Source organism: Pieris napi, chromosome 8, assembly GCF_905475465.1.
Source record: "Pieris napi chromosome 8, ilPieNapi1.2, whole genome shotgun sequence".
In the NCBI taxonomy this organism is placed as follows: domain Eukaryota; kingdom Metazoa; phylum Arthropoda; class Insecta; order Lepidoptera; family Pieridae; genus Pieris; species Pieris napi.
The window spans coordinates 9847047-9864484 of record NC_062241.1 but is presented as its reverse complement, the minus strand read 5'-3'; the positions used below and the strand labels follow the sequence as shown (position 1 = coordinate 9864484).

Sequence of the window (17438 nt, the reverse complement as noted above, 5' to 3'; positions counted from 1 at the left end):
CTATAGTTCTCGTTGGGGTATCATTATTAAAATGGCAATATTTTTTAGTACTGGGGCGATATGTAGATTGTAGAGAGAATTTGGGGTTGTTCGTTGTGTCGAAGCTGTGGCACTGTCCTCCTTCCCTAACTTAACCTGTGGTATTGAGGTTTGATACTTCAAAGTCTTGGCCTAAAGGTCTAGATACCAGGCCATAAACTCCAAAAAAAAAAAAAAATACTTCAAAGTTCAACTGTCGTTATTTGTTCTTACTTCTTGGGGAAAAAGTCGTCATCTGTATTCTGTGTAGTGCGTCTTTAATTTTGTTGATTTTCGTTCCGAACCATAATAATAACTAATACCTATCTAGCGAACGAAATTTGGATCACTTTTTAATAGACGATGGAAGGAAAGCCTGCAAAAATGCCTAAAGTGGCAAAGGTGGGTTCTGAACATACTAGTTTATATGTTTTTGCACAGTGCATTCTTACAATGTTCCTTCTTATAGGTTAAAAACAAAGCACCAGCAGAAATTCAAATCACTGCTGAGCAATTACTGCGTGAGGCTAAAGAAAGAGATTTAGAGATATTACCACCACCACCAAAACAAAAAATATCGGATCCAGAGGAGCTTCGAGACTATCAACATAGAAAGAGAAAAGCTTTCGAAGATAACATAAGAAAAAATAGAATGGTACGAAATCTAACTTGAATATTGTTTGTTTCGGTTTCTGTTCTTTATCACTTCTTAATTATACAGGTTATAGGCAATTGGTTGAAATATGCACAATGGGAAGAATCACAGAAACAAGTTCAGAGAGCCCGGTCAATCTATGAAAGAGCTTTGGATGTGGACCATAGAAATGTTACCTTGTGGTAAGAAATGTCACAATAAGTTAGCTTTGTTTTTCTTGAATGTGTTGCTAAAACAGTTGAAAACAGGAGCTGCTTAAAGTGAAAGAATGATGAATTTGATATTAATTTTAAGGTTGAAATATGCTGAAATGGAGATGCGTAATCGGCAAGTAAATCATGCCAGAAATTTATGGGATAGAGCGGTGACAATTCTACCAAGAGTGTCACAGTTTTGGTACAAGTATACATACATGGAAGAAATGCTTGAAAATGTAGCTGGTGCAAGACAAGTAAGTATTTTAGCATTTCCAATGTCAGTACTTTTTAGATATTGTTTGACCATTTCTGTGAGATAATTTTTTTAACTTGAATGAATTACTTTTTCAGGTTTTTGAACGATGGATTGAATGGCAACCAGATGAACAAGCTTGGCAAACTTACATCAACTTTGAATTAAGGTACAAAGAACTAGATAGAGCAAGACAAATCTATGAGAGATTTGTTATGGTTCACCCAGATGTTAAGAATTGGATTAAGTATGCAAGATTTGAAGAAAATCATGGTTTTATTAATAGTGCTAGAAAAGTCTTTGAAAGAGCTGTAGAATTTTTTGGAGATGAAGAGTTAGATGAAAGGTTGTTTATTGCATTTGCAAAGTTTGAAGAGAATCAAAAAGAACATGACAGAGCCAGAGTTATATATAAATATGCTTTGGACCACATTCCTAAAGATAGAAATAAAGAACTGTATAAAGCTTATACTATACATGAAAAGAAGTATGGAGACAGATCTGGAATTGAAGATGTTATAGTTAATAAAAGAAAATATATGTATGAACAAGAAGTAATTGAGAATCCCACTAATTATGATGCATGGTTTGATTATATCAGACTTGTAGAAAATGAGGGCAATGTAGATGTCATTAGAGATACATATGAAAGAGCTATTGCAAATGTACCACCAACAAAAGATAAACAATTTTGGAGGCGCTATATTTACTTATGGATTAATTATGCCTTATATGAAGAGTTAGAAGCTGAAGATGTTGACAGAGCAAGGCAAGTGTATAAAACTTGTCTTGAATTAATCCCGCATAAAATATTTACATTCTCGAAAATTTGGCTTATGTATGCACAATTGGAAGTCAGATGCAAGGATTTAAAACAAGCTAGAAAATCTTTGGGCATGGCATTAGGTATATGTCCTAGAGACAAACTTTACAGAGGTTACATTGATTTAGAGATTCAGCTCAGGGAATTTGACAGATGTAGAATTCTCTACCAAAAGTTTTTAGAGTATGGACCTGAAAATTGCATAACTTGGATTAAGTTTGCAGAACTTGAAACATTATTAGGTGATAGTGACAGAGCAAGAGCTATTTATGAAATAGCTGTTGGTCAACCAAGACTTGATATGCCTGAATTATTATGGAAAAGTTACATAGACTTTGAAGTATCTCAAGGTGAAACAGAGAGGGCTAGGCAACTTTATGAAAGACTTTTGGAAAGAACTGTGCATGTCAAGGTTTGGTTATCCTATGCAAAATTTGAACTTCATGCTGAAAATCCTGACAATATAAATGTAGAATTAGCTAGACGTGTTTATGAACGTGCTAATGATAGTCTAAGAAGTGCAGGGGAAAAAGAAGCAAGAGTACTGTTATTAGAAGCTTGGAAAGACTTTGAAATAGAAATTGGTGATGACATTAAACTAGAAAAAGTAATGGCGAAAATGCCTAGAAGGGTTAAGAAAAGGCAAAAGATTGTTAGTGAAAGTGGTGTTGAAGAGGGGTGGGAGGAAGTGTTTGATTACATTTTCCCAGAGGATGAGATGGTTAGACCTAACCTCAAATTGCTTGCTGCTGCTAAAATGTGGCGCAAACAACAAGAAATCACAGAACCTTTTCATACAGAAACAAATCTAGATGAAGATTCTCAAAGTTCAACTGACGAGTGTGATCCACAAACAACAGATCACAGCTCCAAGAATAATGCTGTTTCTGAATAAGAATTTAAATAAATTATAATTTTAGTTTATGCTTGAGTTTAATTACAGGTCAACTATATGTAAACTTTCATTTCATTCATAAACTATTAATTGAAATCTGAACATATACAAAAAAAGTGTTTTTTTTTGTTATCAGATAGATATCTTGTTAGGTAAAAATATGTTATTTTATTGAACTGGTAGATCCATTTCAATCCTTATATAATAATAATAAATAAAGCGATTGTATTTTGTAAGGAAACACAAAAGTAGTCCCAAATTTAGTTTAATCCACTTCTTCTGGTCTGACTGGATGTGATAAAGGTACAACTGACTTTTTATGCACATCTCTGGAACATGCTTTCCTCATATCTGTAAAAATGACATAAGTATGCTTAACTATTTTATATCTTCTTAAAAAAGTTCATTATAGTTATATTAGTAAATGCATTGCATTTGCCCAGTGATGAGCAAGTGCAACATAGTGAGTGGATTAGCTTTTTAGCCTGGTATTAATTGTTAACATTGCATACAACTAATAATGTATTATTATGATTACCATAGGCATCTTCATCAGGATCTCCAGAATAGTATTCCAACACTGTTCGATATACAATATACCCCAAATTTTTGTACATATTTATAGCTACTTTGTTACTAACTCTGACAAAAAGATCCACAAAGTATGCTTTTTTTCTGGAAATAACAATTATTTTAGCAACTTTAAATTATAATTAAACACATTTATTTTTTAAATTTTATATTAATCAAGTTACATATCGGGTGTAAAGTGCACCTGCCCCATCATGTAGTTTAGTTCTCACAATGATTTGAATAGCTTTTTGTCACCAAATTGCAACTGTTAAATTCATTTAGAATTCTACAAAACTGTTTTTCAAATTTTATATTTTATTTTATTAATTTTATTACATATTTCTGGAATAATACATATAATTTTGAAACTTACTTTTCTGAAACATCCTCAAGAATATTCATTAATGTAGCTGCAATACCTAATCTTCTATAATCAGGACTTACAGTTAATGCGGTTACATGACCATGCCAATTATCACCAAGCCCTTCAGCTTTTCCCATTACTAGAATGAAAATTTAAGTAGCATTAATGAATCACATAATACGTATTTTTATAGTAAAAAAACAATATATAAATACAAAAACCATATCTTACTGTATCCCATTATCTCTCCACTCGGAGACTCTGCTACTTGAAAAAATTCAGGCCAATGAGCCAAATACTGAGTGTAAAAGGACAAGCCATATGTTTCAGTCAGCGGGTCTAAGTTACTGAAATTTATTAAAATAATAAGCATGGCTGTAAAGGATAGATTCTAACAAATAGTGAAACTTACACATTATTAAATTTAAGCATGTCTTCGCAAGTAAAAGGCCTAATAGTAGTCATGGTAAATTATTTATAATAATATTAATTTATAGAAACGTAGTTTAATAAAACAAGAGTGTAAAACTATTAAAAAAAAACACTAAATAGTATGTACTTGTAGGATGAAGATAACTGATAAGCATTGAGCATTAGTATATACTATATTATTACTAAAAACTTAATAAGTAATATCTATATAATACATGAGTAAGTAATCTGTGATAGTCTTAAATCATCTGACAATTCACTTAACGTAAGAAGTATGACCGCGTCTCAACGTCATAATCTGTGGTCACAATCGAAAAGTTGTGACTTAAAGGTCTAACCAGGTCATAAAATTAAAATAAAAAAAAAATAAAAAAAGGTGATAAAGTTTGAATCTGTTATCTGTCTGCAACATTGAACATAATATTTCAAATTTGAAAGTATAAATTAAATTGTAAATGTTATGATTATTGAGCATTTAGTAGTTCGAAAATACTTAATTAAGTTTAAGTAGTTAACCGTACCTCAATTATAAATGCTTTGCTAGTATTAACCTCTAAGGTTATCCTCAATTTACAACAACTTCTTATAAATTGGAAATTTAAGCTGAACTAATTCTTAAATATGATTTTTAATAGACAATATTTGGGACTAAGACGTAAGTTAATTTTTTTAACAATTTATATTAAATTGCTACACAAGTCAATAATATACTTCAGGGTGCAAGCGATTAAACTCTTGTATTATCGAGACCATGATCTTAGTTAGCGTGTATGTATAATTGTTTTACTCCAGAGCCTAATTATGCATTAATATTAATAATTAATTTACATTCTTTTTACATATATTGCTTATAATTGGCAGACTATGCTGCATTTGTACAACTGAATTCCACAGAACAAATTAAATATCTAAGATCTGTTTTGAATAATGGTGAAAAAGATTGGACTATCGTTAAAGAAAACCTTCTTAAAAAGCGTGGAAATTACAACGGAAAAAATATAGATGCCATGATGTTGAAGGTAATGGTTAGGAGTAGTGAATTTGATGCTGCATTCAAATTTGCGGACTATTTAAAAGCAAATAATACTGAACTATCTTTAGGTGCCACAAATGGACTTCTGATACTGTACCATAACTATGCGAAAGAAAACAGTCTTTCTAATAAAGAAAGAGGTTTTATATTAGATTCATATAAAAAACTATATGATAAATATAGAATATTAGATTCTTCTACAGCAGAAAACTTATTACATGCATTATGTTCTATATGTGAGTGGAAGAAATGTTTGAGAGTTTTAGGTGATATAAAAGAAAGTGGAAAACCCACCCACTCTGCGTATAGTACATTAATTGGTACACTGTTCAAAATGAATAAAAAGACTGAAGCTCTTAAAATAATTAACATGAGTGTAATTGACAGACGTCCGCTTCAAGATTATCCTTACGAGGAATGGATTAAATATATTTTTAGGAAATATAAAGATACAAAAACTATTGCAAAATATTTGGATGAAATTTGTGCACATATTAAACTTAGTGGTATTCCAATTACTAAGTATACAGCTGATAAAATGAAAAATGCTTATTCAGAATTGAAGTGGGAAACTAATTATACTACAATATTAAAAAAAAAGTAAGTTTATCTTTGTTCAAATCATATTAAAATTTTATAAAAAATTTAATGTAGCTAGCATGTTTCAGTAAAATAAAATAATAGTTAAAATCAAAATATAGACAGACAGACAAAAAAAGACATACATTAAAACCTTACTTATATCATTGACATTCTCTTGCAGTGGTGAATGTACTACATGTCATGAAAGACTGGAATGTATGAAATTAACACCTGATGAGTTTACATTACTACAAAACAATGTTAGGGAAAAACTTATAGTAGGCTCTGATTTATTCTTAAAATCCTCGCCTCAAGAACTAGAACGGTTTCAAAACTTTTTAAACCAAACAGCACCATATGACATTGTTTTAGATGCTTTAAATATATGTTATATAGCAAACCAAAATATTAAGGATCGTTTGCAAGTTTTAAAGTTTGTAGTTAATCATTTTTCTAATGAAAATAAGAAAATTTTACTGTTGGGTCGGAAACACATGATGAAGTGGAATAGAGGCGGGTTGGAATATCTTATGAGAAGATGCCTTACTTTTTTCACGGATGATTTGTAAGTACAGCTTTGTCCTCAATATACAAATGTATTTATATTTAATTTATAGTGAAAAATAAGTGATTAACTTGTACTGTTGTAATTATTAAGAGCATGTCAGGTTTTCTCAAGAAAATTAATTAATTATATGGTCAAATTTAATTAAGGAATACGTAACTAATGCATTAGTTATATATCCAATGTTTTCCTGCCAGAGATAACTTAAAAATAATAGATTTAAAGCACCAAACTATTTGTCATATTTTAATTCGGTACCATGGATGTGATTCTCACTGCCACTGATGGTTTTGTTATGAATACATAATATAAAGGTGCGCTTACACGAGGGCAATAATTGCTCGGCGACACGGATGGACCGATCTGGAGCAATTAATGGAGCTATTTCAATAAATTAAATAAATTTCAATATATTATTTCGCCGATATTGCTTCTAATTGCTCCATATATTTCATATCGCTAAATGTCGCAGATACGAATTGACGAATATCCAATGGACTTGGAAATTCCTAGCAATTTTTGTATATATCTCATTCGCACTTGTTTGTTTTGCGGCTTGCCGTCTTGCTTCCGCGGGGAGAGCGAGAGGTCTAAATAATAATAATTTCTAATTACTTTATTCAAAAGTAATTCAAAGTCTGTTCGTGACATTCTCGTAAAGTTTTTGAATAATATATCATCTAATTCTTTATTCAATGAAAATTGCGGCCAAAAACGATCGCACCCAGATACGCTTATTCCTTTTCTTTCTTTTTTGTTTTTGATTAATAATAAAAAAAGCGCTACCATCCGCCGCAGCAAGAACAATGTCGTCAATAGCGAGCGCATACTGAAATGCTCGTGTAGGACAGTATTGCCTCGTTGATGAAGTTGCGCCATATCGCTCAAAATTGTATTGCACAGTATTGATGCTTGTTGCCGTTGCCGTAAATTGCTTGATGTAGTCGTGACGTCATAGTTGACGAGTATTGACTGGAATTGAGCAATTTTAGTTGCCCGTGTAAGCGCACCTTAAGACACACAACGAGATTCTGGTTCATGACTGCTTACCAGTTTAATAAAGTGATTGTTACTTATGCCATTTTTTCGTTCATGATGTGACAGGACAGTATTACTTTGATTGGAGTTCTAGGGACTCGAAACGATATAATTTTTTAAAAGTACAATGCCGTGATGATTCTGATGACTTATATTATTGATATTTCAGATCACAAGACGATCCATATTTCATAACCGCAGCGATAATGAGCGGGCCTCATACTGATATTGTATCTCGTGATTTGCTACGAGGACACCGTTTTGTATTGAAGCAACATGATCTTAGAATGATCTTCCAACGGTGGCAATGGGAACATCAGTGGAAGGTCTATGGCAATAAGCGAGGCCCGTTTATTCAGGTAAATCCTATTGGCAATTACTTTTTAAGATTTTTTATTGTTTTTAAATTAAATAAAAATCTAAAGTCATCGGTTCTTTGAAAGTTTTTTTATGTGGGATATGAAATAGTTTAGACGATTTGATTAGAAACGGATCCAATATTAATTACTTTTTTTTTCCTTTTGCGTACAAACTATTACAGCGTTATTATAAGGGATTCGTTTGTTGCCATGGTTACGATATTTTTTCTTTACAAAGAAAAAAGTTGCTACCATGGCAACAAACACTATCTCATAAGTAAACTATTATAATAAAAACGCGTGTTATTTACCTATGGTGTATGCTATACTTAATATAAATAATATGCAGAATAGGTTCAAATTGAGAAAAACTAATCATAATGAATACTGATAACTAGAGATATCCTTTAATTAAAATGATTTTACGTATACTGTAAATTGTACTTAATTAAAATTATACTAAATTTATTATATTTAAGTGATTAAACATCAAACTCATAAAACGTCGAAATTACTTGATTTTGGTTACTTTGCCTTTTTGTCCATACAATGTAATCTTTTTTCCACATAACGAGACTATAACGCAAGAAAATATGCAGTCCCGTTCACCGCTATATAGAGTATAGTCACCCCTAGTTTGATACTTCGTTAAGGAACTAATTGAGGAAATAACATAATTTCAGTCCCCATTATTGTTTACACCGTGTGCCCAAAAGAACTCGAACATTTGGCACATCCCATACGAAGCTGAATACGCCTCAACGGAAGGAAAAGTTAATGATGGAGTCCCTGACTGCTCGACGTGGTTGTGTATGAAACCAAATTCTGTTAAAAAATAAAGATGTTGAACATAATATAGTGTTTTTCTGTTGCAGCTTTTTGTGATAATAAAAAGAAATTGCAAGCAATTTTACAAAATATACAACAAACTTCAAAACTAACTAACAAACAACTAAAATATCATAGAAATATGATTAAATTGAGAAGGCTGCCATATTAAGAGGGGGAATAATTTGATATTTATTTATATCCGTGTGCATGATTAATGTAAATGAAAAAACTTTAAAAAGAAAGCCCCTTCGCTAAATATATAACCTATTTTATCTATTGTTTTTTTAACTGTCATTCCTGTCGATTCATATTTAAAATGGCTTCGGTGTGTCTATAGAAATTAATAGTGTATATTAGTTTATTTTTTTAATTTGCCCCAATTTTTTTTCAATATGCCGAAAGGGAGACAATCTGTTGATTCAGGATCCAAAAATGCCTCTAAATCTGATTTATCAGGGTCTTCCGATCATAATGTCAAAATCATGAAAAACGTTGAAGGAGGTAAGTTGTTTTCAGAATGTGTAAATAATACCAATAATTTATGTTATTTTATTGCCTTATTTTCAACCTGCTGGTATCGACTTATTCCTTTTAACAATTTTCTTTCATCTAAGTGGATGTCGGAGAACCGCAGTCATTTTGAAGTCATCAAATAACAATCCTATAAGTAATATCGGGTATTGCTTGTATTTGTTAATTTGGTAATCATAAAAAGAGGTATCTAGCAAGTATCAAGTTTTAATATTGCTTTTACGCGGGTACAAATTATACAATGATTATGAACTTTCTAGTTAAACTTGTTTTGATGTGTCTAGTTAGGATATTAGCAAAATTTTATTACATTTCTTTTTATAACTAAAATTAGGCGATGAAGTAAAAAAAATGCCACGGAATCGACGTTTAATGGAGCGCGTAGAAATGTTAGCCCGTCCAACCGCCAGGCGTTTACGTTGCTTGTGGGATGAAAAGGGTGATGTTCTTCCACCTGAAAGGAGGAACAAGATCAAAAGTGCTTTGGAAGAAGATTACTTCCTTAGTCCAGAGTAAGGGAAACTAGGTTATTTATTAGGTGTAGAGCAACTACTGTATAGTTCCGCGTGAAACGTTTAAAATAAAAAATGCTGAATTTGCGGTGTATTGGCAAATATCGAATTAGTTTTGGTCCAGCGACAGTTGCGAATCCAATTAGTTATAGTCTGCTTAGTTTAGATACCCAGGAAATATGCGTAAAATGATTTCATATCTATCCAAAAAGTAAAAGTGACTTCATTTTATTTTGATTTACCGCAATGTTAAAGGTTGGTTTTTAAATTGACCTAAAAAAAGCGATTGTGCTTAGAATTACAAAAATATCCCGTCTCGATAATATTTGCCTTTGCTACATACTTTTGTTTTTATTATATTATTTAAAATTAATTTATATTTTGGATGTTGATAGTTATTTTACGATGGTACGTTTTTATTAGAATTTTATCTAAAATATCGTTTTGTTCGAGAAAAAAATTACTTTACAGGCAATTCCATTCTCCTATTTACCTTAGAAGATTAAAAATATATTTAAAAAATAAGTTTGGTTTAGGAATTTTATTTGATGGAATATCCATTTGTTTTAATTAGACAAACTGAGCAATATTTCCAAGCAATAAGTGGCTCCTCAAAACACTGGTCGGGTCCTGGTGGTATGGTAAGCCGAAAGGATCAAGCGGATAAAGTACGTGAATTAAGACAACGACAGAAGTGGCTTATTAATTTCAGTGCACAGGTCTGTTGCTATTTAATAATTACTAATACTACTTCATTATAGACTTGACTTACTTACTTGAGAAGCTCTTTGAAAAATTATAGTTTCAGTTTTGATTATGCCCTCATCTTTAGTACGGGATTCGGGAATAAATAAACAAAAATTATATACCTTCGGGTGTTCCATAAGTTAATATCAAGCCGAAATTGGGTGATAGTGAAGGTAGTGGTTAACCCAAGAAAATTCTGTCATATATTTTTTTAATTATTCCCGTTCCAAAAAGTAAATTGAATGCTTCCTGTGATGTTGACTCTAAATTCTAAAATTACAACCAAGCGTGTTAAAATAAAGTTACTATGCAATGTTGACAAGTGACATCCAAAGATGGCGCAATTTATCAAAAAAGTACATTTTTTTCGTAAGTACAAACAAATAAAAATGTTTTTGTTAAATTCATTTTCTTAGGTATTCCACTACCTATTATTGTAACCCATTCGTTTCATAAGATCGTCTTTTTAGCATTGATTTGGAAAGGTGTTTTCTTAAAGTAAAATTTAAATAATATAAAAATAATTTACGCGATCAGACACAAATAGACCCTGAGTTAGTTTAACTTAAGTCAGTGTATAGGTAGTAATTTTTTTTTATGGCTCTGGCACGATTTGTGCATTAGCCAGCGTCAAGTATAGGATTTTTTATAATTCGTGCTTGTCTTTAGAAATTCGACCGTGTCCTCCATGTACGGTTTAGACACTCACCCGGTACCGCACAACCCTCCCAAAGGCCGAGAACAAATTTAAATTAAATTAAAACTTGCCCTCGAACCGGGAATCGAACCCGGTACCCCTCACCTAGCTGCCACTTAATAAGACCGCTAGGCTATGAGGCCCCTAAGTAATTATTAAATACATAAAATATTTATGAGCTTTGTTCTACCTAATTGATTCAGTCTTATGAAATAATAGCTATTATTTACAAGTGTAGTAGACCTTAGAGATATGAAAATTACAGCACAATCATAACTGGTCATTTATTTATTCTGCATACATAACATTGTTTGCTTACATATGAATTCTTATGTTAATCAGGTGGCCTACCGTCTATGCGATTATATAGCGAAGGGGCAGAAGGAAATATTGGTGTCAAATAGGCTGAGAAGCATTGCTGATGTTGTATTGGAACGTGTGGCTGAAATTTTAGGTTATTATATATCTATTTATAAATGAATATGAAAGATGATAACGCTTAATGAATAATATAAAAACAACATACAAATTAAAATAGCAGTAAAAATGTATAAAGAAAAAAGACCAGAGTCGCAGCAATATAGATTTCTGTATATATAAGGAAATGTCGCTTTTATTGTGTCTATAAAGCACATGATATAAGCCGGTGATTTTTGGGTCTTCAATGCTGGTTTCCCCATGATTTATCACACTGTATGGTCATGTATAACCCTAACGTCGTCATCCCGGTTACTAGGGTAACACTGCTCCAATAAATATTAAAATGTCCGATGCGATTATATGTATCTATTAACCATCTAGTCCGTAACGTCAGTCCATAACCGTCTAGATTCTAGACCAGGGGTCTCCAAACTACGGCCCGAGGGCCACATCTGGCCCACGGACAGATTTTGTCCGGCCCGCGGAGAGCTAGCATACTTGAAAACTCCTTTTAGAGAAAATATTTTTTATAGCAAATTAAACTTAGTTTACTAAAGTATTCTAATTTTATGTTGAAAAATTATTAATATGACATCTACATTGATGTGATCATGGGCTAACTACTCATAACGTTGTTGTAGGCTTATTGTTATTGTTTTTGTGATAAAAACATAACTTATAACAAGCATAATGACATATGGTTTTGGCCCTCGGAACTTACTGGAGTAATCAGTATGGCCCTACGGCTGGACAGTTTGGAGACCCCTGTTCTAGACGATGCTCATTCTATCACATGTGTATGAAATCTTTTAAAATTCTCATGAGTATGTTGTATCGGTATGAAAGGCAAAACAAATATTATTATTTACTATGCGTCTAATTATTGGTAACATTTTGTTTATTTACTTTAAATCATAATCATTTGTAAAATAGATAGTTATCCTAAAAATTTTGCTTAGCTTCAACGGCTGAAGTTGTTAAGCTTAGTTAAAGATATGGTGTGAAGTCCCATAATTAATATGATAAATAACAGGTGAGCCGAAGCCAGCTCGCACTGACCCTGGTCGCCTCGCCCGTTTCATGGTGGCTATATCAGATCGCATAGCTGTATGGATTGAAAATGCCGTGTACCGAGCTGATGCCATCGAGCCCAAGGAGTCCAGTATTGATGAGCATATGCGCCTGGACACGGAAAAACCCCTCATCTGTTAAAGCATACGAAACATCTTTAACTATATCCATATAATCAATATTTATCAAAGGTAATTGAAAACTCTTTTAATTCTAAATAAATATTTCTTTTTAACTAGGATTAGTGCAACCGAAAACTGGCCCTTACACCACGAGAGTCAGAACTTTACGAAAAATATAAATAGAACAGCTGAATAGTACAAGAACCACGAATATAAGCTTATAAATGACAAATTTTAGATTGATATATATATTATAGACGGATAAACCTTTAAAAGAATTAATAAATTAAAGCGTCGCGTTCCACAATACAGCGCTTTTTAGTGCAGTTTCTGCCGCGCACCATCTCTTTGTGAAATCAGGTGCCAGTAGATATTTCCGGACCGAATCGACCGGGCGGCGTTTAGTACTTTATTCAGTGACTCGCCATATTATTTGACTTCTCTCTCAGAAGTCTAATGTTTGAAGCACCAGCGATGTGTTAGTTTTGTAGTCAGATTTTTACATTAAGTAATTTTATAGTGTATAGGGGTGGACTGCCCTTAACATGTAGGGGGATGAAAAATAGATGTTTTCCGATTCTCAGACATACCCAATATGCACACAAAATTTCATGAGAATCGGTCAAGCCGTTTCGGAGGAGTTTAACTACAAACACCACGACACGAGAATTTTATATATTAGATGATATTTCACGGTTCTCATTAATTATGTTATGTAATCTTGTAATTATAAAAATTTATTTAAACGTTTAGTTTTACATCATAAGAATTTCTCCATATTTGAACAATTCATCATATAAAGGACGCGTGCTAGAGCGAACTCAAGACAATTAAAATAAGGAAATAGACTAAGAATTATTAATAGTACCGTCAACAATGACAGGACAGCTATGGTAATTAGTATTGTGGAACGCCTACATTTCGATCCAGTTTAAATGGATATATTAGGGCTGTAATTATACGCGTTATTCTTTATTGTATTATTTATTTATATGAACATAATTTAGAATTTCTATCCACCGGTGGTCTGTAACTTTTAATATCAATTGCGATTCTTCTTTAATAATGTTTTCGTACTGCGCGATCCCAAAGTTGCAGCATCAGGGGTTGAAAAAAAAAGTTGAACAGATTTTTTGGAAATTAACTATAAATAACTATTTTTATATTAAACATGGGACAGACATTATTGTTTCATATTGTAATGCATGTAATTAGTAATCGCTCGGCTTACTAACCTGGAATAATTATTGTTACAAATAGAAGGTAAACTTACTCTGCACAGAGCAAATGAAAAAATAAAAATCTTGTATTTTAATAAACGGATTATTTTATTTATAATTGAATAGAAATGACAGCCCTAGTTATATATAAAAATTCAATATCACACAGTAAACAAAGAAAATCATGTCAATGCAAACGTTGGTTTAATTAGTGGCTTTTACTTTGCATTTATTAATAATAATATGCATAATTTTGACCTCGTCTCTATCTCGAATATGGTTTAATTAATATTTTTTTATTAATCTTCCACAAATTTAACTGTCATTGTTATTCAGGCTGTGGGTTATACTGCATTGATTATTAAGTAAGACGTTTATCAAATTTCATAATAAATACATACATATAATAAAGAATATAATATACTAAATAGGTTGACTGTTACTGTGGGATGTAATTTTCTATTTAAAGCATGTAACATTTCAAATAAAATATGAACGATTCTACAATTAATATAACATAATAATTTAGGAAAAATATGATTATCCTATCATTTTATGTTTAAAATGGTACGTTTATGTAACAAGCTCTCTATATTGATTTTCCGTTGTCTCGACTGTTATAATCGGAATATAGAAACATAGTAATTATTTTGTACTTTTTGAAGAATAAAAATAATTTCACACTATCGGTTATATTTTGTCTATATAATCTTAGCTGACATGAGATTTTAAAATATGTGAAAACGGAAATTTATCGGCGGCTTTATAAACCATACCTATTTTTATTCGGTGATACTAAAGTAACGTGTACTCAACCTGTATGGAACTGAATTAGTTCTACATACCATTGAAAATAGAGTTTCTTTCACAATACGAAAACCAGGCATTATCTACTCAAATCAACTAGGATACACTTTTGAAGTCTTCTTTGTATTGAACCGGATGAATTTCTACTTAATTTTGGCGTCTGCTAAATGCGTTTATCGCATCACGATATACATAGTAGGAATCTTTTTCTAATATGGTCATTTATATTCTTTATCAGTGTAGTTAAACATATGACATGTATTTATCTAATATGTCGTTAATAATTAGACTACATATACGTTTCACAGCTGTTTTATGATCTAATAAATATTATACCATATATGTACTGTGTTTTTTCAAAGACAAGTTATTAGACATTCAGATAAGGCCTAGGAGGTGCTAGGGATCTAGATGACCTTCTAGGGCTGTATATAATGCGTCTGTCTTCTAAGATTAGTATAGTTTGCACTCAGAAGGCATACAAGCAGTTCTAGTGAGAAACCCTAACCAGCAAAATGATGAAATTCCTCGTACGTATATTTTTTTATTTAATAGTAAAGCAATTTCACTTAAAAATTGTTTCTATTTCAATCATTTAATATTTATTGTTAAATATTTTATTGATGTAACGTATTATTGATTTAAAAAACGTTTTTAATGTCGTAGCATATAAGATGCAATGCCTTTAATGTTTCAATATTATTAGAGTCGCAATGCTTACCTATTTAATTCATATATAGATTTAATATAAATGTATTGTTTTATTATAAAACTAGCCAACTCGGCGAACTCCGTTTCGCCACCAGATGGCTTCGTTTTATGTAACATTTCGTTTGGTGATTCCGCTTTTCTGTTGAAATTTTTTCTGAATTTTCTTTGCCCTCACGGAGCCCGAGACCTTTCCAACGAAAGAAAAACCGTGGAAATCGGTTCGTGCGTTCTGGAGTTATAGCGTCAGGAAGGAAAACCCGACTTATTTTTATATAGTAGATATTATTGGCTGTTAAAGAATTAATAAATAATATTTCTAGTAACACCTAGTTACATTGTCTGAATGATACAATTATCTGTGGACCAGTTGCTATGCATTATTTATTTGATTTTAACTTGACCACATCTATGTATGGGTATATAATATGGACAAGTTTTTAATTGTATTAATTTATTCAGTTATAATCGATTTGTTCGTTATTCTTTGCTGTGATGGATTAATATTTTTTTAATTAAAACATTTTTGAAAATAATTTTTGATGACCACATTTTTTATAAATAATTCAAGTTATTTTTTAAATACGTAATTATGAGTTTGTGGATGGTAGTAAAATATATCTTGACTATAAACATCAACCCGATACTGTGATATTTTAAGTAGTCTCATTTTATTAAGATGCATTACCTTTATCCGTTTAATTTTACAGGTTATCTTCGCTCTGTGCTGCCTGGCTCTTGCCACAGCTGCTCCTCAGTACTTCTGGCCCGGCTTTAACCCTGCACCTAGGGTAAATCTTAGAATATACATATACAAGTTATTTAGTACAATGAATATTGAAGGTCAAATAGTTTGAAAATCTCTACTATTTATTTAAAGCAATTTTTCGTAATTTCCAACCTATTTGTGGTTTGGATCAATTTTTGTATAGGACTTGAATAGAATCATAAGCTACCTTATTGTTTAGTTTATATTATTGCTATTTAAATGCACCAGACATCATTGAATTTTTTAAACTTGTGCAAAAATGTAAGACTGGAAAAATACTTTTATTCATAATTTTATATCTTATATATAAAATTCTCGTGTCACAATGTTAGTTACCATACTCCTCCGAAACGGCTTGACTGATTTTTGCAAATTTTATATGCATATTCAGTAGGTCTGAGAATCGGCTACTATCTTTCAACCCTCTAAGTCATAAGGAGTGTCCACTGTCCACCCCAAAAATTTTGTTTTTAAATCTTTAGAAACTTTTTTTGTTTTTATTTTTTCATGATACAGCATACAAAAATACATATAACCCCTAATTTTCACTGAACTAAAAAAATATTAGAATAACTAGAAATAATATACATGGCAAAACAACGTTTGCCGGTCAGCTAGTAGGTATATAGATTTATAATCAGTCAAATGTTATCTAGACTTTAGTTGCCGGTCCTACCGTTATCAACGATGCTGTCGGCGGACGCCTGATCGCCCCTGGCTACGTTGGACCTTACTGGTAAACGACGAGCTCCGATAACGAAGTACCCCATTGGTCCCTTATTCATCCCCTATATTTTTCACCCTTTATTCGAATAAAGTGCTCAATCTAAGTTTGATTTTTATTTTTCACTGTATTTACGTTGAAAGTTAAATCAACGACAATGACAAATTTAAATAAATGAATCATGGACAGCACAACGTATAGACTGAAAGTAACGGCTCAAAGTCTTAATTTGTCAGTGTTAAATTTTGTTAATACTCCTCGGTAGTAGTATTACCGGCGAAAATTATCGACAACACAAAGATATTTTCTAGCTTACATAACGGTAAATAAAAGCAGACTTTATATTTTGTTTTTACCATTATTACGTTTAAGCGGGCCATGACGGACCGCATGTTGCAGTCAAGACCGACTGCAATATGCGGTCGCCATACTAAATTGTCTGATCTGCAGTTTCCATACTAAATTCATATCCGCAATACACGGACCGCGCGA

The 17438-nt window shown here is 31.8% G+C and overlaps 5 protein-coding genes across 7 annotated transcripts; 4 read left to right on the top strand and 1 right to left on the bottom strand.

Annotated features, from left to right (window-relative positions):
• Nucleotides 1-335: 335 nt before the first annotated feature.
• Nucleotides 336-2870, top strand: LOC125051663 (protein crooked neck). Its single transcript, XM_047652149.1, has 5 exons — nucleotides 336-420; nucleotides 488-673; nucleotides 740-855; nucleotides 968-1124; nucleotides 1222-2870. Exons 1-5 carry the CDS (start codon nucleotides 382-384, stop codon nucleotides 2839-2841), a joined length of 2118 nt encoding a protein of 705 aa, XP_047508105.1. The 5' UTR covers nucleotides 336-381; the 3' UTR covers nucleotides 2842-2870.
• Nucleotides 2871-3090: 220 nt separating this feature from the next.
• LOC125051664 (N-alpha-acetyltransferase 20) lies at nucleotides 3091-4372 on the bottom strand. The gene is made up of 5 exons (XM_047652150.1): nucleotides 4191-4372; nucleotides 4010-4125; nucleotides 3788-3917; nucleotides 3380-3516; nucleotides 3091-3192 (listed from the first exon to the last, which is right to left on the bottom strand). The coding sequence occupies exons 1-5, from the start codon at nucleotides 4241-4243 to the stop codon at nucleotides 3107-3109; spliced, it is 522 nt and encodes a 173-aa protein (XP_047508106.1). The 5' UTR covers nucleotides 4244-4372; the 3' UTR covers nucleotides 3091-3106.
• A 213-nt stretch (nucleotides 4373-4585) lies between these two features.
• On the top strand, nucleotides 4586-8641 carry LOC125051807 (mitochondrial ribonuclease P catalytic subunit). 3 transcript variants are annotated; one of them, XM_047652375.1, is made up of 5 exons: nucleotides 4586-4865; nucleotides 5105-5843; nucleotides 6007-6390; nucleotides 7598-7787; nucleotides 8471-8641. In XM_047652375.1, the coding sequence occupies exons 1-5, from the start codon at nucleotides 4832-4834 to the stop codon at nucleotides 8624-8626; spliced, it is 1503 nt and encodes a 500-aa protein (XP_047508331.1). In that variant the 5' UTR covers nucleotides 4586-4831; the 3' UTR covers nucleotides 8627-8641. The 3 variants fall into 3 exon arrangements, with proteins under 3 accessions (XP_047508331.1, XP_047508329.1, XP_047508332.1); XM_047652373.1 differs by having other exon boundaries at nucleotides 4587-4865; nucleotides 5072-5843; XM_047652376.1 differs by lacking the exon at nucleotides 4586-4865 and having other exon boundaries at nucleotides 5086-5229; nucleotides 5312-5843.
• A 256-nt stretch (nucleotides 8642-8897) lies between these two features.
• Nucleotides 8898-12810, top strand: LOC125051808. Its single transcript, XM_047652377.1, has 5 exons — nucleotides 8898-9119; nucleotides 9484-9661; nucleotides 10236-10380; nucleotides 11448-11559; nucleotides 12559-12810. Exons 1-5 carry the CDS (start codon nucleotides 9011-9013, stop codon nucleotides 12735-12737), a joined length of 723 nt encoding a protein of 240 aa, XP_047508333.1. The 5' UTR covers nucleotides 8898-9010; the 3' UTR covers nucleotides 12738-12810.
• Nucleotides 12811-15118: 2308 nt separating this feature from the next.
• LOC125051724 lies at nucleotides 15119-17052 on the top strand. The gene is made up of 3 exons (XM_047652247.1): nucleotides 15119-15275; nucleotides 16164-16244; nucleotides 16879-17052. Exons 1-3 carry the CDS (start codon nucleotides 15261-15263, stop codon nucleotides 16960-16962), a joined length of 180 nt encoding a protein of 59 aa, XP_047508203.1. The 5' UTR covers nucleotides 15119-15260; the 3' UTR covers nucleotides 16963-17052.
• The last annotated feature ends 386 nt before the right edge of the window (nucleotides 17053-17438 follow it).

Excerpts from the sequence above, each read along its gene's own strand:
- LOC125051807 (XM_047652373.1), top strand. The coding sequence starts at position 4,832 with ATGATTTTTAATAGACAATATTTGGGACTAAGAC. Across the intron at positions 4,866-5,071 it reads ACAATATTTGGGACTAAGAC|ACTATGCTGCATTTGTACAA; the intron begins GTAAGTTAATTT and ends TATAATTGGCAG. Across the intron at positions 7,788-8,470 it reads AGCGAGGCCCGTTTATTCAG|TCCCCATTATTGTTTACACC; the intron begins GTAAATCCTATT and ends ACATAATTTCAG.
- LOC125051663 (XM_047652149.1), top strand. The coding sequence starts at position 382 with ATGGAAGGAAAGCCTGCAAAAATGCCTAAAGTGGCAAAG. Across the intron at positions 674-739 it reads ACATAAGAAAAAATAGAATG|GTTATAGGCAATTGGTTGAA; the intron begins GTACGAAATCTA and ends TTAATTATACAG. Across the intron at positions 856-967 it reads CATAGAAATGTTACCTTGTG|GTTGAAATATGCTGAAATGG; the intron begins GTAAGAAATGTC and ends ATTAATTTTAAG.
- LOC125051664 (XM_047652150.1), bottom strand. The coding sequence starts at position 4,243 with ATGACTACTATTAGGCCTTTTACTTGCGAAGACATGCTTAAATTTAAT. Across the intron at positions 3,517-3,787 it reads CTTGAGGATGTTTCAGAAAA|AAAAAAAGCATACTTTGTGG; the intron begins GTAAGTTTCAAA and ends TGTTATTTCCAG. Across the intron at positions 3,193-3,379 it reads TCCTGATGAAGATGCCTATG|ATATGAGGAAAGCATGTTCC; the intron begins GTAATCATAATA and ends TCATTTTTACAG.
- LOC125051724 (XM_047652247.1), top strand. Across the intron at positions 16,245-16,878 it reads GCTTTAACCCTGCACCTAGG|ACTTTAGTTGCCGGTCCTAC; the intron begins GTAAATCTTAGA and ends AATGTTATCTAG.
- LOC125051808 (XM_047652377.1), top strand. The coding sequence starts at position 9,011 with ATGCCGAAAGGGAGACAATCTGTTGATTCAGGATCCAAAAATGCCTCT. Across the intron at positions 9,120-9,483 it reads CATGAAAAACGTTGAAGGAG|GCGATGAAGTAAAAAAAATG; the intron begins GTAAGTTGTTTT and ends AACTAAAATTAG. Across the intron at positions 10,381-11,447 it reads TTATTAATTTCAGTGCACAG|GTGGCCTACCGTCTATGCGA; the intron begins GTCTGTTGCTAT and ends TATGTTAATCAG.